Source organism: Seriola dumerili, unplaced genomic scaffold (assembly GCF_002260705.1).
Source record: "Seriola dumerili isolate Sdu_G_001 unplaced genomic scaffold, Sdu_1.0 BDQW01000002.1, whole genome shotgun sequence".
Lineage (NCBI taxonomy): Eukaryota > Metazoa > Chordata > Actinopteri > Carangiformes > Carangidae > Seriola > Seriola dumerili.
This window is the reverse complement of record NW_019174257.1, coordinates 619,454-643,568: the sequence shown is the minus strand read 5'-3', so window position 1 is coordinate 643,568 and position 24,115 is coordinate 619,454. Positions and strand designations below refer to the sequence as shown.

The 24,115-nt window shown below is 39.7% G+C and overlaps 1 protein-coding gene across 4 annotated transcripts in view; it reads left to right on the top strand.

Annotated features, from left to right (window-relative positions):
- Positions 1 to 1,083: 1,083 nt before the first annotated feature.
- Positions 1,084 to 24,115, top strand: part of osbpl9 (oxysterol binding protein like 9) — a 31,287-nt gene continuing 8,255 nt past the window's right edge. Inside the window, exons 1-9 of one of the 4 annotated variants that reach the window (XM_022751790.1) lie at positions 1,084 to 1,201; positions 3,286 to 3,336; positions 6,701 to 6,779; positions 14,607 to 14,683; positions 18,794 to 18,889; positions 19,499 to 19,546; positions 20,575 to 20,604; positions 20,696 to 20,746; positions 21,314 to 21,352. In XM_022751790.1, coding sequence (XP_022607511.1) covers positions 1,091 to 1,201; positions 3,286 to 3,336; positions 6,701 to 6,779; positions 14,607 to 14,683; positions 18,794 to 18,889; positions 19,499 to 19,546; positions 20,575 to 20,604; positions 20,696 to 20,746; positions 21,314 to 21,352 — 582 coding nt within the window. In that variant the 5' untranslated portion in view covers positions 1,084 to 1,090. Of the gene's footprint in view, positions 1,202 to 3,285; positions 3,337 to 6,700; positions 6,780 to 14,606; positions 14,684 to 15,872; positions 16,277 to 17,511; positions 17,729 to 18,793; positions 18,890 to 19,498; positions 19,547 to 20,574; positions 20,605 to 20,695; positions 20,747 to 21,313; positions 21,353 to 24,115 lie in introns of those variants that run through there. The other 3 variants (XM_022751875.1, XM_022752039.1, XM_022751957.1) reach the window with 3 other exon arrangements.

The window sequence follows — 24,115 nt, the reverse complement described above, 5'->3', positions numbered from 1 at the left end:
AAAACAGTGACAATGCTCATCATTTCCCAGAGCTCAAGACATATTCAAATTTGTTTTATTTGTCTTGTCTAATCAACGGTTAAAACCCAAAAGGCATTCAATTCAGAAGAAAATGGCACATATTCATTTTTGAGAATCTGAAACTACAGTTTTTTGTTTGTTTTGTGTTGATGTTTTTTGGGGGGCATTTTGCTTTCAAAATCATCAATCAATAATTAATCAATTAACAAATCTGTTCCTGATTCATTTTCTTTCGTTTGACTAATGTACTAAACTTTTTTTTCTCCCACCGATATAAGTTATTAAAGGGGACATAGTTGTAGGAGTGTTAGGGTCTCAGTGGTTAATACATTTATAGAGAAATCCTCAACATAAAGTATGTTTACAAATACAAAGTACGTAATAATGGGAGGGGCGGTTGACTGCAGCTCATACATCTAGTGATAGAAAATAAAGTTCATAAAGTTTTTAAAATAATTTACTCAATTATTTTACTTGAATATTTCCATTTGAAGTTACTTTACACTTCTACGCCGCAACATTTCAGAGGGAAACGTACTTTTTTTAATTTTATTTTCATCCACTACATTTTATTCACAGCTGTAGCAGCTGTAGCTGTACTAGTCACTTTTCAGATGAAGAATTCAAATACAAAACAAGTTGTACATGAATTAAAAGATGATGTATTATTCTTCATACACGAGACAAAATATACACAACCTGGCAGACTACAACATTAAAGTACTTCTTACTTGTTTCATCAATAATGATGATCCAATAATATAAGAGTATAACACTGACGTTGGTTTTTTCTTTTACTTTGACACTTCAAGTACATTTTGTTGCTGTTGCTTCTCCACTTTTATTTCAGTAAGATTTTGAATGCTGGAATTTAACTTTATTTTAATTGGGTAATGCTACTTTTATTCTGAATAATCTGAATAATCTTCTGTCACTGAATACATACAAAGGGTAATATGGGGCGCATTTCTTTCATCACCACCACCATCCTTTTCACCAGCAGCATCCTAACCCTGACGTCTGCCCACACCATATCCGACTCCTCCCAAATCCGTAGCCGATTGTAAAGATGGCGTCCATCATGGAGGGGCCGCTAAGCAAGTGGACTAACGTCATGAAAGGTTGGCAGTATCGTTGGTTTGTTCTGGACTACAATGCCGGCTTGCTGTCATACTACACGGTACGTTCATTCCCACGGTTTGTAATTGCTAAACTGATCTGCTCAATAGGTTACATAAGGTTTAAGTTGCCGCTGGTAGTCAAACCCGAGTGGGAGAAGGGCCTTGTGTTTGTCAGGAGTTGGGAGTCTCAACTGGCGTAAAGAGGCGAATCTCCCTGGTGACAGATCCGATCATTGACCAGTAGCAATGGTCCCTCTACACAAGCCGACGAATCGAGTCTCGCCGTTTTCTCCACACTTCCGCTAATGCAGCTAGCTTTGCAAAGCTAAAAGCAGAAATACACAAACAGGTCAACATTTTATTGTGACTATTTAACAGCATTGGGCGAAAGAGAGGCATAATCATGTATGTCGGCGAGGTGACATTTGTCTCCGGTGGTAAAATAAGAGCCGGACACTCACTGGTTCACTAGCTAAATAGCTAACAATCCACCGCGGGAGGAGACAGAGTGGCTGCTCGTTGCTTAGGTGTTTGGTTTACTGTAACGTTACTGTGATTTGTAATGTCGAGAGTAAAGCAGGCAAGAGACTCTGTTGATGTCAGTTAACTTAAGTTCACTGAGTCGTCAGATCGTTTTTTATTCGTTTAGTAGTCAGTAGCAGTTCTTCAGTAACTCTTGACTACCAGGCACTAGCCTTAGCCCTGACTGAAGTAACGCTATAGTTACTGTACATTTCACACCAAAGACCCACAGAGACTCATATGTGTAGATTTTAAAGTCAAAGCAGAACAAATGGGAGTCCAGTAGCAGTTTCATACTGTATCTCACTTAGAGTTGAAACTATGCGTTGATAAGTGGATTGACAGAAAATCAGCAATTATATTGATAATCGATTGGTCATTTGAGTCATATTCCATGTAAAAATGCCAAGCATTTGCTGGTTTCAGCTTCTCAAATGTGTAGATTTGCTGCTTTTCCTCTCACTTACATTATGATTAATTGTCATCAGTAAAACAGTTGAATATGCCAAAAGTTGGGTGAACATTCTTATGGAAGCCAATAGTAACTAAACGTATGTAAATTAATATCTTTGAATTTTGCAGTATAAGTCGGACAAAACAAGCAATTTGAATATGTCATGTTCTGTCTTGGGATATTGTGATTGTGCCATTTTGTAGATAATATTTTTAATCGAGAAAATAGTAAGCAGATTATTAGACAATAAAAATAAGTTAGTTGTAGCCCCAGTCTAAAGAAAATGAATGTAAATTTTCAGTTGAGTCAGCTAAAGAGGAGAAAAACTGAATTTCAATTTCAGTGAATTACGATGCAGTAACAGTAAATTAAATTGTAGCTTGAATCGGAATTGAGTTCAGGTGATATGATGTCAGTGGTCTCGTTTGCCTTTCATCAAGTGTGTGATTTTTAGTCCATATTTTCTCAACCATTATTTTATAATATATTTCAAAACTCGGCTACAGAACAAAACATGAGTTAGGGGGAAGAGTCTTCTCTTAACTCTTATTAAAAGCGGAGACTTTTGGAATATCGTTAGTTGAAATTTCTCATTGATATTACTAGTGTTATGACAAAGAGGACAACCTGACTATGTACGGTTCTTTATTTACACTTAGCCTTGTACATAATATGGAGAGAGCCTATTATACAATCTCCACAAACTGATTTTTTTTTTTTTTAAATGTTCCTAACTTAACAAAACGAGCTGTAAGCAGCGGACGTGCATGGTATCTTTTTGATCCTTTTCCACAGCAGACGTTTTGACTTGTCATAGTAGAAAAAGCACAGGTGTTACTAATAACATTAACGATGGCTCTGTTCTATTCATGTGTCCTAGTAAACTAAGTGACAGTGTGCCAGTGAGGCAGTGTGCACAATACCAGGACCCTGAAACTGAAGCAGCTAAATGGGAATTCAGCCATCATTCATTTTATGAGTAACAACTGTGCTTCTTTCTGCTATGACATGTCAAATTATCCTCAGTGAAATAGGCCTGGTAAATTAATTTCCTCCTGCACCATCTACGTCAGATTTAAGCATATTTTTGTCAGTGTCTAGTACCATTTCCTGCATTCTGTATTCTGACTGTATTAATCCCCTATGTGTTCTGGTGTTGGTTTACAGTCAAAGGACAAGATGATGCGAGGATCCAGAAGAGGCTGCGTGCGACTCAGGGTAAGATTCTCGGGATCAAGGCCGTCCTGACAGTTGACTTTGATAAATGAAATGCATACTCTGCATACTTTGCTGAGTTTCTTGTCAGTGTTACCAGGTATTTGGAAGAGCTCTCACATATTTAAGGCATGGTTGACCTGGGTGCAGTAAAACACATGACCATATATAACTTCTTGACAAGATTTGCTTTGTCAATGCAATCCTTCTGAACCAAAAATCGGACAAAACACAGAATGGCACAATCTGCTTCTGATTTACCAGGGAAAGAGTCTCAATGTGCTGTGTGGAGGAAGGTAATAACTACTAACTGCCTGTCTTTGGTGGCCTAGTTGAACAGGTTTGCTGCTTCCATATCCACACCTCTTTTGCTACACTGGTTTAGCTTTCCCTGTGAAGGCGTATGTCCTTGCAATATGTTTTCAGTACTGCGTAATATCCACTGGATGGCAGCAGTTGCTTTACTCCAGTATCTGCTTTAGTATCACTTATAAGGAGAGGAAAGAGAGATTCCTAATGCAATTAGGTTTTCAAGGGACTGGTCTGACATTATGACTGAAAGAAAAAGCTCTCATCATCTGAAAATGTAGGGTGTTGTATGTGTCCATAGAGAATCCAACAGAGGGCTGTACCTAAAGGGTAGGATTACATACATTGGTTTAAGTTGACCTATTCTAAAACATTTAGAATATCCTTAGTTTTTCTTTCCTTGTTGACACAGTTGTGAGGTGAGTCAGTGCAGTTACAGTAGGTCTGCTTTGAGGATTTGAGAACCTCTCTTGTTCCTTTCTACTCTCTGAGCTTGTAGATATCACTCAGCATATCGCATAGCTGTGTGCAAAAATCAGAACAAATAGGTTGGCCCTGTGTATTTTTATTTTACATCTTAACATGATGACAAATATGCATGTCATCACAAAGTGTAGCTTGTCGATATGAATGACATGATTGTAAACAAGTCTGAGCTTTTGTGGGTAATGAAGGCTGAAATAAATGTCAGCTACTGCATAGCCTCATGTGAGATACTTGTTACGTTGTCTCTGCTTCTTGTTTTTGACTGAAATCTCAATATGGTGCCTCCTTCAGGTCTTAACTGCTTATTCACCTCCATGTGCCAGAACCTGAACGTGCCCGGCCTAACCCCATCAGCCACATATCGACTTTCTCTTGTGTTTGTTGTCGGATGGTCAGTTATGAAATCAAGGCAGAAAAGTTTCTCACACATTTTAACAGAAGCGGATGTGAAAGCTGCATCTGTACAAAGGTCAATGTCGAGCACCTTGGTCTCACTGAAGGGAGGAAGTATCTCCCGAAAGTACCTGAAAAGAGGATCCAGCATTGTTTATGGAGATATAGTCATGGGTCAAAGGTTTCCATTAGGGGTAGGTCAACATGACACTGCTTATTGCATTTCAGTAAACACGTCATATGCATGGAGCTGAAAAATGAATCTGTACCTATTATAAATCATATTAATGGCAGTAGCCATTAAAAATATTCACTTCTCTTGGACTTGTATTCTGTTGGTCTGTAACTTTGAATCTGGATGTTTGGATTTGGATTTTTGATATTGATCAACAGAACAGAAAAGACACTTTAATTTGAAAAACCTATACAAATTAAAAAATTCAGAAATTGTTAAACTTCCAAACACCAAATTTAAACATTTTATGCCTTTTGAAAGAATAAATAACCTTGTCATAGTTTGTTTTCAGTTCACATGTTTGTTTGTTTGTTTTAAATTGCTTGTAGCAAACCCAGATCCCCGGATCATATATTGTGCCAAACCTTGACCTGACTGTGTCAGTTTAAGTTTCTCACAAATTTTTCCCACTGGCTCTATCTGTGGTCCTGCTAAACCAGGCATGCCTTGTCCTGCTTGGAATAACAGTATAGCCTTAACCTCTAATGTAGTCTTACGCTGGTTGTTATTGGATTATTTTCAAGTGCCACAACGAGGCAACAAAGTTTTCATTGAGTCAAAATATTCACTTCTGTCACTTCTCACGTCCAAAAAATCTGTGGAAAACATTGGTGACACTGTATCAAAGACGTTATTATTTTATAAGGTCATAGATCTGTGTTCAGCAAAAATAAACATTATTCAGGCACTTTTAGGCAGAGCAAGGAAAACAGTTGGTCATATTCAAATTAGATGAATATTAGCAAGATTCAAATTAGATGAGTTAATCCTTTTTAATGTTGTTAAATCTCTGTTAGCTGGCTTATGGCAGTGTGAATATGTGTGCTTCAGCTGAGTCATATTACTTTTATGGACTATGTCCTATATTATATACTTATTATATACTAATATTATATATTATATCTGAAAATCCTTTTGTAAAAAGAACTATATAACGGCAGTGTTTTGTGCCACATTCGTACATTAGTCATCTTTTAGTCAATCGTTCATTTTACCTCTTCTAACTTTAAACCAACTTGTCTCTAATATTAGGGACTTTCCTATAAGATAGCTTTGGGAGTTCAGAGAAAAACTAAACACAGGCTCATTTCTGCTAATACCCCAATTGGATTTTGTGTTGCTAATATGTTGAGCTTCGTTAATACAATGCATCACAAGGTACTGTACATACATGACCTTTTATTAGTATTCCTTTGGGTTTTTTGAAGACTATGCTCTGTAGAGTTGAAGAATGGCAGACACCACGCCTTGCTTGTTGTTATTGTGTCATGTGGTGCGACTATCAAATAAAATCAATTTCAATACCCCAAAAAAAGTTCTTACATAATGTGATTGGAAGACCACATTTATGGTGAGCTATTTTACTGGGCTGCAAAGTATTTTCCAGCTGTTTATATTATTTTATCTGACCCTTGCAGTTGTTATGTTTTGTGTAGGTTTGGTGTACTGTATAAGGAAGCTCTGAGTCACACACCCTGTTTTTGTTGCTAGGAGCTAATGTCCCAACTAGCCAGCAGGCCATTTCTCTGCAGTTGGCTGCTAGCTGCTGGTCCCCGGTGTCTGTTTCTCTCCACCCTTCCCTGCCTTTCTCCTCCTTCGCTCTCCCAAATCCCACCTCCTCCTCCCCTCCCCTCTTCTCTGCCATGTTCCAAAAGGCTGCACTCGTGTATGTGTGTGTGTGTCTGAGAAAGGAACAGAGTAATTGTGAGAAAGAGATAAGGCAAAAGGAGATGGCGCTTTTGAAGGAGAAAGAGTAAGGTGCTGAGATGGACCAAGGGTAATTTACAAGAGAGACTCAATCAGGGGGCTGCAGGAACATGTGGAGGGCATGAGGATAGAAATGGAAAGTAGAGTATGACGTGTCCCGCTGTCTGACTGCCTGCTTTTTTTTCCTCCCTCTCTCTCACTCTCTCTCTCACCATCTCTCTCTCTCTGTTTGCCTAGGGAGCTGTGATCGGCATTGATGACGAGGACGACAGCACATTCACTATCACTGTGGACCAGAAGACTTTCCATTTCCAAGGTGAGATGCCCCCCTTTTAATTTTGTTGTCTTTACGCCTCTCCCCCTTCTCTGTTACTGGCTTTCTTTCTCTGTGGTCTCCTTGCATCCATCCCTGCTGTTCATTTTCTCTCTCTCTCTCTCTCTGTCTCTCTCTCTCTCTCTCTCTCTGTCTCTCTCTCACTCACTTCTATTACCCTCCCCACCTTTTGAAGACTTGGAGTGGTCTGCTCTAATGCCAGGAAACACATGCACACAGGCATCTACACAATGTCAAAGCATGCCGTGCGCATCTGAGTCTCTTCTCCCTTCCTCTGGAATCGCTCCCAGCTCTGTGAAGTTGGACTGACATGTATTTCTATAGATAAACAAGATTTGTTCCACTGCAAGCGAGATTCCTCTGGAACAGACGAGCAAGTAAGGCATTTTTTTCCTTCGGCCCTCCCGACTGTGGCTGAGGAGGAAGATTGCTGCTTGTGTGCAGTTGAGCCTCTGGGAATAAAAAGGGAATACTGCTGAGCTGGAGGCTGAGCTCAGGTCTCTTCTGGTTGCTGCTGCTGTTCGCCCTTCGGTACACTGCTGCCGCCACCTGCTCTCTAACAACCAGTCACTCCATAGGGACAGGATTGGCTCCCAGCTACAGCATCGCCCCCCTCCTGTCCTGCCAACCCTTCCCTCCTTTTTGACAGTGAGCTGTCCAGTCCAATACAACGCAGACATCCTTTTTTTTACTCTTATCACTTCACCAGGTCTTTAACTAACCTCCTCCACCTTTCCTTCATCTCTGTCCTCCCATCTGTCCATTTGTATCCATTTTGACAACACCAGACCCCTCACACTTCACTACCAGCACCCTCCCTTCACCTCCTTCTTGAGGGTCACCAGCCACAGTCCATGGGCCCCCCACCCCTCACACCTCCTCCATGCCCTCTCCCATGTCTGTGTTCCGAAGCTGTATGCTGTGGTTCTACAAACGCAAGGGTAAGGAGAAAACTGCACGTCTCATCCGCATGCATGCCAGTCCAGGGCGAAAGGATCGAGAGGAGGCGTTGTTTGTTTGTCTTCTGGGATGTAGAGTCAGGGTGGAGCAGTACGTTCTGTAACACACGGGTGAATTGGTTTGTTATTGAGGTTCAAGGACAGTTCAGAGCAGTGTGCAGAAGACTGTTTAGTGGCTGTCAGCTGTGAGGAATTACTAAAGAGAAAAGAGTGTGTGCAGTGTCCCATATTAGTCAAATGTTTGTACAGACTAAGTTTGTTTATTTAGAAAAGGATGTTTGTTGTTACTTGTGCTTGTCCTGTTCTTCACTGGTTTTGCTGGTTTGGCTCAACAATGATGTAGTTTTTTTTTTTTTTTCTTTTTGTCAGTTTTTTTTTTTCCTCAGGAAAGTGATAATTTTCATTTTCATAGTGATGTGTTCATCAGTCAATAATAGCATAATTGTCATGCTCTTAATTTACTAATACTTGTAAATATGAGTTATTGGTATCAGCTGTAATGCCTCAGTGAGTTAAAGGTGCATTCGTTCAATTTTGTACTTTCAGTTGTGGTGGGATATGATCAGAATTACCTGACTCTGAGACACTTCTACATCTATGAGAGAGCAGGAGAACATCAGCAATGTATGCAAATTCTATTCAAATTCAGTGAGCCCAAATTTGAGAGCATTATTCAAAAACCTTCATTAATGCAGTCAAAGAGGGAAATTAATTTCTGGTAGGGTCTTGCATAAAAACACAGACAACAAAGACGCTGCAATACTACAGGATAATAGAATTTGAAAAGATCATCTTAAGTAAACATTTTGTTTTGACCAATGACAAGTAAATATCTACTATGTTGAAGTCAGTTAAATCAGCAGCAATGATATGCTGCTTATCTTTGAAAGCAGCATATCCTTGCACAGGGTATGCTGAACCTGTGCATCACATTGCAACCCTCATAATCATCTTTTTGTTAGAGAGAAAACAATGAAATGTCACTGGAAGACACATCTGCTCTCCATATACCCAGAGGAGCACTGTATCATCTCATGTATCCCCACTGGACAAACGGGCAGAAAATTAGCACTAAATATGTACTGAACATGAGAGTCTGGATACATCAGCGGTTAGCTTGGATATCAAGACATGTACAGGATGTTGAGCAGAAGGAGATTTCTCTGTTGCTGTAAAACGATCCTGATCTCAGCATGTTATGCAGTCAGTCTCCCAGGATTCACAGCATCGTCTGAATGTGTCTGCATGGCTAAGGTATGGACTGTGTGATGGGTAGAGCATCACTGTCAAGATTAAGAGGGGTAAAGAAAGGCGCACGGGATGTAAACTTATACCATTTGCCAGAGTTTAAAAATTTCTAATGACCACAACCTCTGCTGATACACTACTCAGTATCAAAGTGTGTTTTGTGTTATGATATAAAACATGATAATTTGCCGGGACAGTCCAGCTGGCAGGTAGAAGTGTAGTTCTGAGCCGGCCGGCCGGCCAGCCACTGTGCTAGCCTGGAGTGAAGCTCTGTACTGTCTTTCTATTTAGAGAAGCATCCATTATTCATCAGCGCCTTTCCCCCGGCGGTGCATCAGAGATGCCTGAGAGCCCTTTAGCTTCCCTGTTTCCTCTTTCCCCCCTCTCTGCTCTCACCCACCCTCTCTTATCTACAGTAGCTATCAATCTCTCGTCTTCTCTTTCCTCTCTGTCATGGTGTCCAGTCTGCCCAGGGCATCAGTACAGGATGAGAGACCCCCTCATGCTCTCCTCTCTCCAGGGTCCTTCTTCACATTGAAAACATTGTGTTCTTTGGGGGCTGCAATTTTGACCTGTTTATTTAAAAAGATGTTCCCAAGTGCAGATATCACATGACCTAGTCAATCCAAAGCAATATGGTGTGTTAAATTTACATTTTTGCCACACATTTAGAGTTATATCATAGTTTAAATGAGCAACAAATTGAACAAATACTTAGTTTTCCCACCAATACAACATTACTTCATCGACCTCAGATTATATTCAGTGTGAAATTTTTGCATTTTCTTCCCACTGGAACATGTACTGAAATATTTCATCAGCTTGTCCAAAGATGGCAGGAACAGGAAAAAGAAGGGAGGGATTAATAATTGACAGAGGCCTTTTGGAGAAAGGAGGAGCAGCATTATGGGGTGAGGCTGAGCATTATAAAGAGAAATCTCTGAGATGGAGACTCTGACTGACTGAGATAGGAAAACTCCACTGGTGCTTTTTAGCTTTATCTGTTAATGTGTCTGTTTGTCTGGACATGGTATCTGTCTATATGTGTGTGGTAACTGTACATGCTATACATAGATATTAGGACCATCTGTCGTTGTTTACTTGCTTATTATGGCAATTTCTGCAGTCTAGGTGACAATAAGTACCTGTAGCTTAATTTATGTAGATAAATGAACATACATAAATGTTGACTTATGTAGACATACCCAAGATGATATCCAATACAATCTACCAGATATAAGTCAGAGGCAGAAGAGTATCTGCAGATACATATAAGTGGAGCAGAGGATGGTTGTCAGGATGACAACCTACCAAAGAAACAAGAAGAATTAAAAATGTACCAACAAGTAACAGGCAAAATTTTTCAGGCATAAGTTTATTAAAAAGACAGCCATGATGTAGGTAGGAAACATATGCTCAGAAAAATTGATCACAGAATTGCTTTCTTTACATTTAGCTGAGTGTCCGCATAAAAATGATACTGGACCAAAATTAAGTTACTTTTCATGTGGATATAAACTGATAATGGCATTATGCCAATATATTGGTATATATAGTACTAGTGCATTTTTTGAGACGCAGTTACCATATAAATAAAACTAAATAGCCAAGGAGTTTAAGATGCAACATAATTATCCTTGGTTGAAGTCCAACCAAGGTCCAATTTAACACCTCATTTCCTGCCAGCTCATTTCTTCAGTTTAAACTATATAATAAAAGCCACAAATGGCTAAAATACAGAAAACATGAAATGACTATGACAGTCAAATAGATAGAATAGAGGGCATGCATATGATATCAGCATACATGGAAGTTAGTCACTTTCCCCTTGAGTGGCAAACATGCCGGGTGCATTCAGAAAGGAAAGTGCATTGAAAAACAGCTAAAATGCCAAAGTGCTATTGAGCCCCTGGTTGCATAAATAGTTTGAAAGACTTCAGGCATAAGTTTTTACAGATTTCTGAAGGCTAAAGAGAAGAGGAGCAAATGGATCACTGCAGTTCTGTGAGACTCTTGTAATCCTGGTTGTAAAACGTGGATATGTAATTGCAGTTTTGTGTAAAGTATGTCACAGTATATTACAGTATAGTACAATACAGATTCTTTTTGGAGTACTACGTGACTTACCTTTCAAATGTTTTCTTTATGATTGTTTTGTTTACTTCTACTCTGTCAGCCTAGTACATCCCACAGATCATTTTTGTTTCTGATGGCTTTTATAGTAGATTTTTTTAACATCATATCATCCATGGCAGATTTGCTTTGCAATTCAGTGTTTGTGAGAGGAAAAATAACATCAACACATACCTTGGAAAACAAATGTATTTGTCCAGTATCAGTTCCCCATGCTGGAAATGAGGTGATCTCCACTGTCAACGTGGACAATGGCTCTGTATTTGCTCTGTTTGTGGAAACTCACTGTTTCGTTTGGCATCATTTGAGTTTGCTACGGGATTATTTGTGCTGTGTATGTCTGTATCTATTGTGAATCTTCATGTAATATCTGTCGGGGTCTGTCTGTAATCATTAGGAACATGTGTGTGGGTGGTTGGAGTTTACTGGTGCGACATACAGTACCTCATGTATATGCTTGTTCTTCTCAGTGTGCCTCTCTGCTTTGCTCTAGCAGAGACGTATCAGAGCCTTCAGTAAATAAGATTTAGTCGACACACCTTCCTCTGTTATGACACTACTTAGCAGCGGGCCTATGAGACTATTACACTCTTACAAGACTGAAACAGCATCATAAAACTCAAAAGAGTGTGTTGTTAATGTCAGGTTTGTGTAGAGTTATAGGAGAAAATTGTATCTTTGTGACTTTCAGACTTTTGTCCCTTTTGCTCCACTATTAAAATTTCATAATTGCTGCAAAATAACACGTAACAAGCCCTTTAAACACTTTGAACTCAGAGCCCAGGAAGATCTCCTCATTTCTTATCTCCCAATACGGAAAATGAGTGACTGACACAAAGAATATTCTAGATATCTCAATTCCTCTAGGGTTTTTATTTTGTATAGGCACCTTATAATTACAAGTCTTAGTATCCTAACTGCTAACTTCTGAGTAACACTCATTGGATATCAGGATACCTAAAGTACTACACTGTGATCAGATAGGTGCAAACCTTACCCTAATCTTATCCTATCATGTGCATTCCTCTAACTTTGGCTTGTCCTCCTTCCCTTCTCTTGATCAAGACAAGTCAATGTTTAAAGGACAAATAACTTGGTGGTTGTTTGAATGTGTAACTGTAGATTAATAGTGTAGGTTCATGTCAGATGACAGCCGTCGTCATGACCCACTGGCTAACTGACTAACTGCTCACACTTATCCGGGAAAGAAAATGATGTGCTAGATGGTAGATGTGAGCCACAGACTAGGACGAAGATTGGACTTGCGACACAGTTCATACAGTTAGTGTTTGTTTCTGTTGAATGGCCCTGGTACTACCTCTCTTCTGTCATATAGAAGCTAATAGAGCTAAACAACATTAGCTACAGTGAACTATTCCTCTGGAGAGTCTGTTTGGCTGAGGGGAAAGTGAGAGGGCTGTGAGGTGCTGTCTGAGTGGATTGGCCTGAGCCTCAGCTGCCTTTTAATGTCTTTAAAAGCTTTTCTGCCATAGCACTGCTCAGCCTCTGTGCTAGCACACAGAGTCATTCATCTGCTGCACTGTCTTGTTTCCAGCTCAATGAAAAATGACTCTTACACAGGATATAGTTTGCCAGCTAATTCAATGGCATATATCTTATTAAGTTCTTCTTTCACAGCTTTTAGAGTTAAATTTTTTTTGAATGGTGGCCACCATCAACATGCACAGTAAAGCAGAAGTAAAGCTACTTGTTAAAGAACTGAAAACCTTGGCGCTTAAATACAACCTGACAGGATGGAGTCCAGTTCAGTCTGGTCTATGTCCTGACAGAGGACAAAATTTTGTATCCCTGTAGGCTATTGGCACCAAAAATCTTCTATGTGCCTTTTGCAGTCTGTTTGGTGTTGCATGTCTCAGGGCCTGTAATGGATCATTGTTTAATGTCGCTGGCAGTCTGTTTGTTCTCAGTCTTTGCTCTGAGGGTGCAGCCTCACCCTGCTCCGTTTCACACTCCGACCCCAAAAGCTCCATGTGAAAAACCAGGCGAGAACCAGTACTGCGTCACTTCAAGGAGCCTTAACTCTTGTTCAAATGATCGTAGAAGTACTGATTCTTTTGGTACTGATTCACCCATCACTATCATACATAGGATATCAAACCTCAGTACGCTGAGTACTTCTTTCACCTGCCAAAAATGTGAGTGCTTGGTCAGATTCTGAGTGTTTATGTATTTGATCAGATCCTGTATGACATAAATCCTCTAAATACATTCTACACTATAATTAGTTACTGTCCTATTTAACTTCACTGAAAGATTCCTTGATTGAAGTGTATACTTAAATCTATCATATGAAAGCTACCTTTTATTTAGTTTTGTTTAGTACAGTAGCACAGCTTAATAATTGCTAAAATTTAAGATACTATTTATGCACAGCCCTAACTACCTTTACTCATTACTCCAATTTAAAGGAGAAGTTCAACACTTGGGGCATCTCACTCTCATGTTAGATGAGAGGATTAACCATTCCTATGTCTGTATGATAAATATTAAGCTACAGCTAGGACCTGGTTAATGTAGTTTAGCCTAATGGCTGAATGGCTGACTATTTCGTAGCCAGGTGCACCAACTTTCTGCAACGAGAGGTTACCCGGCAACGAGGTGACTTCACCTTGCCAAGAAATAGTGGCACATAACCACCATAAAACAACAGTGCATCATTCTTACACTTAGATATATACATATGGATTAATCAAAGGACATATAACATGTAATTTAGTGAACTTTAGAGGAGCTGGTCGGCAGATTTTTACTACCTACTCAATTTTTATACCTTTGAGCCAGGCTAGCTGTTTCTTTCTTTTTCCAGTGCTATGCTAAGCTAGCCAGCTGCTGGATGTAGTTTCATGTTTAACGGACAGGTATGAGAGTAGAGTCAATCTCCTCATATCTCTCAGAAAGAAATAAGCAATAAACATATTTCCCAGAGTGCCAAATTGCTCCTTTTAAAGCCATTTCAGGGCAATCTGCCACATAAATCTTCAGACATCTTTCTGCATTTGATTTGCAGTCACTAAGTTATTATTGATCTAAATCATTTTGTTTTTATTTTCTTATCTGATTTTATTGTTTTTTCCTTCTTTTTTTTTTTTTCTTTTTTTGATATTGATGTTGCTTACTTCAGCTGTAAACAAATTCTCTGGCCCTCTTATAAAATGGGTTATACTAGTAAAGCTTATGGTTATTGTCTTATTTGTAAAACTGCATATACATGCATTATTATTATTATTATTATTATTATTATTATTATAGATTCTTCAACCCAGAACATGATGTTAAAAAAATCTCATCCAGATGAATGCACAGTTTCCATGTCTGCTTCACCAGTGCTCATGTCATTTCACATTTGTGTTGTGGAGTAATTAATGTGTAACATGAATGTAATGGCTACTGAAGGTGTCTGGATGGAAATTGTGGTTCACTGGGTGTGTCTGTGTGTTTCTGCCCTCAGCCCGAGATGCCGACGAACGGGAGAAGTGGATTCACGCCTTAGAGGGTACTATCCTCCGCCACACCCTCCAACTCCGGGTATGTAACCTTATTTGCATATGTGTGTATATGTGTATGTATTTAGGCACAAGTATCTGTGTGTCCAATCCATCCATTGTATTTACAAGAAAAAGTTGTTTTGCTGTAGGGCTCAATTGTCAGCATCTGTCTTTGTATTTTCACTATTTACTCTCTATTTTCCTAAGCAAACATGCTATTCTTCGCAATACCTGAAGATTATACTAATATAGATTAAGTGTAGCCAAAAAGAGGGTTGGTGAAATCCTGAAGTAAAGATAAATATGTTACCTAAATATCAAAGCTTTCATTGTGGGATTTTTATTGAACCTCAGATTACATGCATTTGCATATCCTGTAAATCATGTACTGTGCCACACCACAACACCCATATCACCCATATGATGATATTGAAGGGACTTTGCATCTCAGCACTTTTAAACTTTATGCCTCTTGCTTGTACCTGATTTTTTTTGCTGAACAGAGCAGTTGAGCCAGTGACTAGCCTTGTCTGTGTAAATAGAAATAAGAGTGGCATTTATGTTATTATAAATGAAAGCTGATACGGAAATATGTGGCTTGTTGAGACTAGTATGGGGACCAGGATCCTTTGTTTTAAGGAAAGACTGTTTAACTGCTGGCTAGCTCGCAGTGTTTGTTGTCCCACTGATGTTTGTGTCTCTGTTTTTTCAATTGTTGAGACTGAGTGTCTCAGTCAGTTCTCTTTCCTGCTTCTCCTGTCCCCCAGTTGTTTCCCTGCCCAACCATCTTCCCTACTCCCCTTCTTTAAAGCATACCTTTCTCCTTCTTCACTATAATCATCATCTGTGTGCAGTTCTTCCCACCCATTTCCTCCTCCTTTTCCCCCTCATGACCAGCCGTTTCATTTGCTCTCCCTCCCTCCCTCCTTCCTTTTTCTGCCTTCCCTCCCTATGTGGCAAATCCTTCTGATGTGCTACGTGTGCTTGCTCGCACGGTGCGCGCACACACACACACACACACACACACACACACACACACACACACACTCTCACACTTACTCAGTGTTAGCAAGCTGCTGTCATAGCGTCATGTGACCCAGCAGAAGCCAATCCGAGAGCTGCTTGTTTGATCAACCAAACATCTGCCTCGGCTGCCTCAGCCAATCGTTGTAGCTGTTAGTGCTTGTCCCTGTTAGCACTTGCGGCTGCTTTGTGTGTTTTCTGCCTGCATGAGAGGAAGTGTGCCTTTCCTGCCAGGGGAGGGTCCTGGATTAACTCAGCTCTGTCTGCCTCATACCAAAAGCTCAGCTGATAACTGCTGCCGAAGGATATATTGTAGCCAGACTAGCTTCCCAGCTAACACATAGTCTGGAGGCTACTGTGGTTTATATTGGCAGACTGCAGTGGAGAGCAAGAGGAGGAGATTGTTTTCTATTTCTGTGTGGAGGAGGAGGAAAGGGAGGAGAGAGAAAGAACGCTAACTTCACCAGAGCTGGTGGTTTGTTGCTGTAAGAGGAAAAAAACAGAGTAACGAAGGCCGAGAAAGAGAAAACGATCTTGTGTCAGGCTAAATGGCCTGATGGGAGAGATATACAAGGTTTAACGCAGCATGTCCATTGGAGCGAAGCACCCAGTAAGTAAAATACACAATACACACACACACAAACACCACTGCACCATAGCAAGGAGAATTTAAGCGGCTGCAGTGCGCTGCTGGGACATCAGCATTTTAAAGTGGGTCATACTGCATGGAAAGACAAATAGAAACAGGAGGGAGGGGGAGGGTGCAAGAGCATTGTTGTTTCTAGAGTCTGGGGTAGTTTGGTGGGTTTGTGAGTTTTTATGTGTGAGAGTTTACAGACTGCTCAAGATTGAGTGGAAGTGGAGGTGTAGACATCTGGGTTTATTTCAGGACCAGTGAAGAAGTGAGCACTATGACGTGGTGGTGTGGTGGCCGTTTATAAACCAGCCACCTGCCTCTGACTTTCCGCTTCTGTCTATTTTGTGTGTTGACAAAACATGAGATACTGTTTGATATGTAATAATGGAGATTTTTCTGTTCTGTTTTTTTTTTTTTTTTTTTTTTTTTTTTTTTTTTTTTTTTTTTTTCTCACCACGTCAGCTTAATTTCCTGCTTTAATTTTGTTTCTTCAGTTTCTTTTAGCATGTGTTCAGGCCTATAATGCAAACCTGGCCAGTATAGTGTAACACCTGTCTAACACTTATAAGTGCAGTCTAATACACAAGCCCTGTGGTAAATACTGGCTTTTAGATGCATATACATGCATAATGTTTTGATTTAGTTCTTCTACTGTTTTACGCTGAATTTTTTGATGTTGTACCAATTGGTTTATGCCATAAGTTGTTTGTATGTTATTTTGTAAATACTGTAATGTTGGGATGGGTGTGTACATGGGATGTACATGGGAATTAATCCCAACTGTATCATGATGGAATTTGAAGAAGATTGACGTTATTATTTATAGATATGTTTTTAAGTCTACTTCCCATGTGTACAAAGGTGCCTGTAGATGTGTTTGCCTTAACTTCTTCAGCTTCAAGTAAACATGGTCATGATGTAGTGCCTTTCTAGAAGAATAACAGCTCTTTTCCTGATAAAGTGAAGTGTATTTCCAGTGTAATATGAGTAAGTAACCAGACTGGACAAGTCGATGGCACTGGAGTGACTGTGCCAATCCAACGAGGGCCATATGGACAAATTAAAACAGCATATAAACATTTACATCTTAATTAACATTATTTTCTATTTAGATTTTTGCTCAGGCCCTCATGTGGCCAGCTATATTTTCAGTCATGCTAACAATGAAAGTACCTTTGATCCTTAGAGGAAGTTTGGCCAGTTAACTGCCAGTGGCTGCTGTTAACTCAGACTTTGTTCTCTATAAACCTAGCATGTTTTTAGAGTTTAAACTTAAGCAGGTGTCAGGCTGGAGCAGCTGCTAACAGTGTTTGGCTGTTAATGGCTTTTCTTCACATTCCTATGAGATCGTCTTTAGCAGGAAGAAAAGCCCCCTCAAACTCAGGACACAACAGGACTGTGGAGCGCAGCAAGTCCAAAACAGCGGTAGCTCACAACATGTTTTAACAAGAGCATGGTTTACTAACAAGACTTCTGTTTCATTCCAAACACTATTGCTTTAACTTAACTATTTAACTTTTTCTGCTTTTTCATGTAAGAGGTGATCTGTGTTTTTCCATGTCAGAATAACTGCTGTGTAGCGCTGAATTGCACTGACACACTCTGTGTTAGTCATCTGACTGATTCGTCTGGCTTGACGTAGAGAGGTTATTGTGTTGGTGCTGGTGATAAGTATCCTCAATATTGACAGGCTCGAGCATTAAATATGGGCTGATTTTTAGAGGAAGTCTTCTTTTGTGCGTGCCTTTATCTGTCCATTTTCCTGCTTTTGGTTTTGTTACAGCCACAGCCACAGCCATTGTTCTGGGTGCTTGGGTGAGCTCAGACAGATAGAGACAGATGCCCGCTCACATCTGCTCTGCCAAAAGTCTAATAATTACCTTTTAATGGATATTATATAATGAAATTGTCTGTCCCTGAGTTTCTATCTGTGTATAGTCTGTGTTTCTGATGGGGCTAGTAAGCGGAGCTAATTAACAAACAATGAATTTTGAGCGCACCTCAGCTCCTTTACACACATGCTTCTCTGTCAGTAGCTAATTTCTCTCCATCCTTGAGTTTCCTGATTTTTAGTTTTGTTGAAGCCTGAAATTCTCTGGCCTCCAGTCAGGCAGGCAGGCAGGCAGGCAGGCAGGCAGACAGGCAGGCAGGCAGGCAGGCAGGCCGGCAGGGAGACAGACAGACCTGCTGCCCTTTCATGTAGGCTAGCCTTTAAACAATAGTATTCATATCTCCCTGTACAGTACGTTGCTGGAAGATTCCCCTGAACTGTTGATGTTTCTGTCCACCATTTTGTGTAACACTTTACAAAGCCTACCTGGCCAGGAGGTGACATACTCGAGCCTTTTTTGAAATGAATGGATAATATGTGAATACATGGCTTGGAATATTAGTAGTGTACTTTCAATATGCAAATACCAGCATGGTGTTAGACATTGATTTGGTAAGGGCTGCACTGATGCTCAGCTGTGTTTGTTTCTTCATCCTCAGGAGGCCGAGACAGGATTTGTTCCGAGTGTTCAAGACTTTGATAAGAAGCTAGCTGAAGCTGATGCCTACCTACAGATTCTGATTGACCAGTTAAAGGTAGGTCTCAATATAGAGACACCTAACCATCCTTATCATTTCATCTGTAGTAATTCCCTACTTCATGAAGATGTTATGAATATAGGATGTCTGCCACTTACTTTTGAAGTGTTGAAGTGAACCAGAGGTAATATAGTCCATCTGAAAAAATGTCCACACAGTTTTCAAATCGCAACCCAAAATCTACCCTCATAATATATATGACACATGGCATCATATACTGTATATGACATGGCATTAAAATCTGTGCCGTGACCTTCGTCTTATTTCGTCTCTTCTCGTAAGTCATCTTTGCTGGTCTCACAACAACAAAGCAGAGGGTAATAAAAAATAAGATTTGTGGTTATATGGTGATAAAGCAGAAAACCACATATTAAACGAAGAAGCAGCATGTTGTCTCAGGCAGAAAATCTTAATGACAACACTGCAAGCGCTCCTCCTTAGAGCGAAGAGCTTGCTGCTTGCCTTCACATTATCTCAAGCCACATCATCTCTACAGATTCACCTTCTGATCATTTCAGTACTCATTTCATTGTGGACCCGTCTTAGCTCATATTCCATCTCTGTTTTTTCCCTTTTCATCTCTTGTTCTCTGTCACTCTCACGCAGTTGTTTGATGAGAAGATCAAGGATTGCAAAGAAGATGAATCACGCAGAGTGAGTACCAGCAGAGCTGCTCTGTCCTTGTGTCTCGGGTCTCTGGTCCATGTTCTCGCTGTCATTAGAGCTGTGGCTAACAGCAGGCGAAAGAGGCTGACACACTGAAGTGTTGTTTGTCAGTTTTCAGTACAGACAGAGCTTCAGCTAATGATTATTTTTATTATAGGTGAATATGCAGATTATTTTCCTGATCAATCATTCTGTCTATACAATGTCACAAAGTAGTGCCCAATATAATCTTCCATAGCCCAAAAGAGGACCAGTCTTATCTGGTCCGCTGTGGAAAACCCAAAGATATTCAGTTTACAACTATAGAAAACTGACAAAAGCAGAAAGTCCTCACATGCGAGAATATAGGACCAGAAAAGATTTTGCATTTTTGCTTGAAAAATTATTAATCAAATATCAAAATAGTTGATATTATTAATTTTCTCTTAATCAACTAATAGCTGCAGCTCTAACAGACCAACTCAGCTGTCCCATCAGCGATGTATAGGAACACAGTGTGCTTGTGTATTAAAAAGTTAAAGATGTGTAATTTAGGAACCCTTGTTAGAATCACTATACTCTAATTATAGTTCATAACTGATCATGGATTAACATTACAGTTGTATGTCTTGATCTTCTATATTTTCAGGACCTCTCAGAACACAAAACATATTTATCTTCTAACCTAAAATGAGTAAGACAATAAGAGAGTAGGGGTATTCAGCTTTGTTGGAGGAAACAGTTGAGTTTCAGGGCGTATTAGTGTAGCCTCTTGTTTTTTACCAGAAGCTATGTGGTTCACTTCCTCTCTGAGATTAACACTGTTTTTCTTTTTCTTTTTTCACTTTGACCTTTCATGGTCTCCAGTCTCTTCACTATGGAAAATTGTCTAAAGAACAAAAAATGCTGCCTCCATCCAGTTGGAGATTATTACCTTGATGTTTTCTACTAGTTGTGTTTTCTACTCTGCATTTGAAGTTTGTATTGGTGTTTGAAATTGCTGTTGGATTTTTACAGCCTTCTTTTCCTTTTTACAGAAAATTGAAAATTTGAAAGAGACTACTTGTGTAAGTCAGAACTTAACACATTCTCCTTCCTGTATTTCATTTTGGTTGTGAATCCTTAGTTAATGAATTCATTTTTGTTTTTCTCTTTCAGAGTATGGTAGAGTCCATCAAGCACTGTATCGTACTGCTGCAAATTGCCAAGGTAAACACAGTATGAGCACATGCTTGAGTCACCTCTCTGTAGTTTGGTCTGCCACTTCACCAAAATTATTGTTCTTGTGAGACCACATCAACGTGCACTGTGTGTTAGCATGAGTGTGTCTCTGGGATAGTTCCCTGCTTACAGTTGCTATCTGGGCCGGTGGTTGATGAGGGTGTAGCCCAGTATTCGTTTCATCACATGTTCCATTCAGCCCTTTGAAAGGAAGTGGAGCAATCATTTCTGCTTCATGTGGGTTTTAGGTGAGATAGTGTTTTTTTTTTTTACTCACACTTTTACTCATGAATAAGATTCAAGGAAATGTAGATTTACAGATTGCCATAATGAAGCAATGCTGTCCTTATTGATACTGCACGAAATGACATGGGGATTTTACCATGTGATGAAAGGATTACTGCATGTTGCAAGTGGGTGATTATGAAGCTCCATGTGATGAGAGGGATGGGTCTCATTGCTCTCTACACCAAAGATGCTCAGGATGCTTTATGAATTATGACTCTTGAACCTTACTACACAAGTAGTCTAACATTGTCTTCTCAAAATTTTAAGGACCAAAGTAACGAACAGCAACACGCAAACGGACTTATAGTAAGTTTGACATTCTCTGTCCATGACAAAAATTAAAATCAAACAAACTGCTAACTTTCTTTTCTTGCTTAATTTCCTCTCCACTGTAGAAAAGCAGATGAATCAGATCTCTTTAGTGCATGCCGTCTAATTTGGAGATAAGCTCTATCTCAAGCTTTTCCCCTCATGTCTGCCACCTCTGTCCTCTTAATTAAGTTAATAATCTACTGATTTCATCTGGGATTTAAATACTTTTTGCGATTGTTGGGAACTGTTCTTTCCTTCATCAAGATACAACATGTGTATGTGTGTCTGCAAACAGAAAATGTATGTGTGCATAGTCTATACATGTGTGTTTGCATGCCTGTATATTAGAGAATGTTGCACTTCACTTCACCCACTAATTAGAGTCAACTAATCTGCCATTGATTTATTGTGTCCACACCGCCTGCTAATTGAACTACTGAGTACTAATAGCTGGAAAGCCATCTAGAGAGCGCCGTACCGGCTCTGCAGGTGTCCTGTCTTCATGTCAAAGGCCAAACCAGGAGTTTTGCAAGTTTCATCTACAACGCATACAATTTATGTTACTGTTATCCATTTTCCAAAGCATTTACTATAGGTTTTTTGTTTAATGTCTTCTCTTCCATGCAGCCATTGCTTTTTGTTTCCTTTCAGTAAGTTGTGAATATCAGTTTGAAGCACTGAAGCATGCATTAGATGGATGTTCTATCATTCACCTTCATATCAGTTTAAGGAAACTCCAACCTCTGTGATTTGAGAGTGGACTGTCAGACAGTAAACTTTTAAATGGAATAAACAACCAAAGTCAAATAAGCCTTTCACGCATGTCCATGTTTGCGTGTTGCTCATCTTTCAGCTTTATTTCAAACAGTTTAGTCTGTAAGCAGTACTTTCAGCTGCCAGTTCTCAGAGGGATTTTTTTCCTAAACAGATCTGGCTCACAACTGTATTTCCTTGCAATTGGTTGCCACTTTTATAAAAACAAAAAAAAAAGTGCAGAGCGGTTTATATATTTATGAACTGTGATGCATTACATATCTCTGTAAAGCTGTGTAAGTGTTGGGCTCGAAAAGGAAAGCTGAGGGGATGTGGACTGGGAAACAGAAGAGACAGAAAAGTGAGGACTGAAGGGCAAATGAAACATACATTTTGATCATCCTGCAATATACACCACCTTATACCTTTCAGCCTCTTTCTGGAAGGTATAAAATCAATCTAAAACTTTTCTTTATGCTTTGGAAAGTGGTTGGTAATGTAATGTGATTAGTAGATTGTAGGTAATGGACTAAGACATGGACAACCTCTTGTGTCGTCCTTGAAGCAAGAATCCCACAGGGGCCGCACAGCTCAATAGACCTGCACTGCTCTTATAGCTGACTTAATCTCACAGTCATTAAGTACAGTATTACGTAGTATAAATAGGACAGCATAAGCTCTGTCTACACATCTAGCTCCACATGTTTTTATATGGCATAAGCTTTGCGCTAAAGATATCGTTGCAGCTTTAGAACGTCTAAATGTCTGTCACGTTGCACAAATAATGTGGAGCAAAAGATAAATGCACTGTACACCTCACTTGAAACACTAGCAGTATGTTTGATTGACCTTTTCAAGCGATGCATTGCCAGGGGAATTGCCGTAAAGTGCGGGAATCATTTAACCAAGCACACTAGAAGCCCATTCGGTATTTATCTGTCAGAATAATTTATGTGCTGTGATTGGTTTAGGTTTGCTCTGCTGCTCGAGCTACCTGCTACATTAATATTACATTCACTAAAAAAAATATATCGATCACAGTGCTTAAAGCCGGTTTTAACTGTAACTCTTTCCCTCCGCCCGCTTTTGCTTCATCTCCGCCTTGCAAGGCCACAGGCTGGTCCCACCATGACGGACCAATATTTCTGTAATCGGCTATAATTAGTAGCCCTCGCCTTACTTTTATAGAGGCACGTGGACAAGGCATGCATCGGGCAGTGTGAAGGGGAGGTAGAAAGGAAGGGATAGAGACAGGAAGCTCAAAGATATGAGAGAACAGAAGGGCAAATGGACCTGAGATGTCAGACCAAGCATCTCTGCAGGACATTTCCTACCACTGGTCACAGCTGTCTTTCTGGTGACCATTGACACATTTTCAAAATCTCAACATGAAAAACATTTAAAAAACAAATAAAAATAGCTTCAAGTAGTATTTAGAGGAAAAGTGTTGTTGTGTCCTGGGTTTGTGGAGGCCTGTTGTCCACTTTCTGGTACTGCAGTCCAACTTTGGTGTTAATACCCTCACTGTATTCTCATCCTTACAGCCTAATTTCAGGGCACAGACTTTGTAGTGATTCACTGTTCCTGTTCATTTCAAATGACTTAATCAAAACTTGCATAGAAAATATAAAAGAAATAAAAAATAAAAAAGAATCACAAGCTACAGGTCAAGTTTGAATAATAGGATAACACATCACAATGACTAGATCTAGTTTCAGTGCAACCAAAAGCCCTGAGGGTAAATTGTTGGGGAATAAGGGTCGATAAGGTTTCACTTTGTTTGCTGATGATGTTGTTGGTGTTCCTGTCAGTTGGGTCATTGGTGCCAGTGACCCCATTAAACCAAGCCAACAGGCTGCTTTGTGCTATGTGTTGCCTGAATTCAAATACATTCGATATATGATGTTAAGGTGGCACTGATGAGGGCAGGCCACTACAGATAAGAGTGTCCCCACTGATTTTTACCACAGGGAAATCAAAGCCAGAAAGTTTAAACATATTACA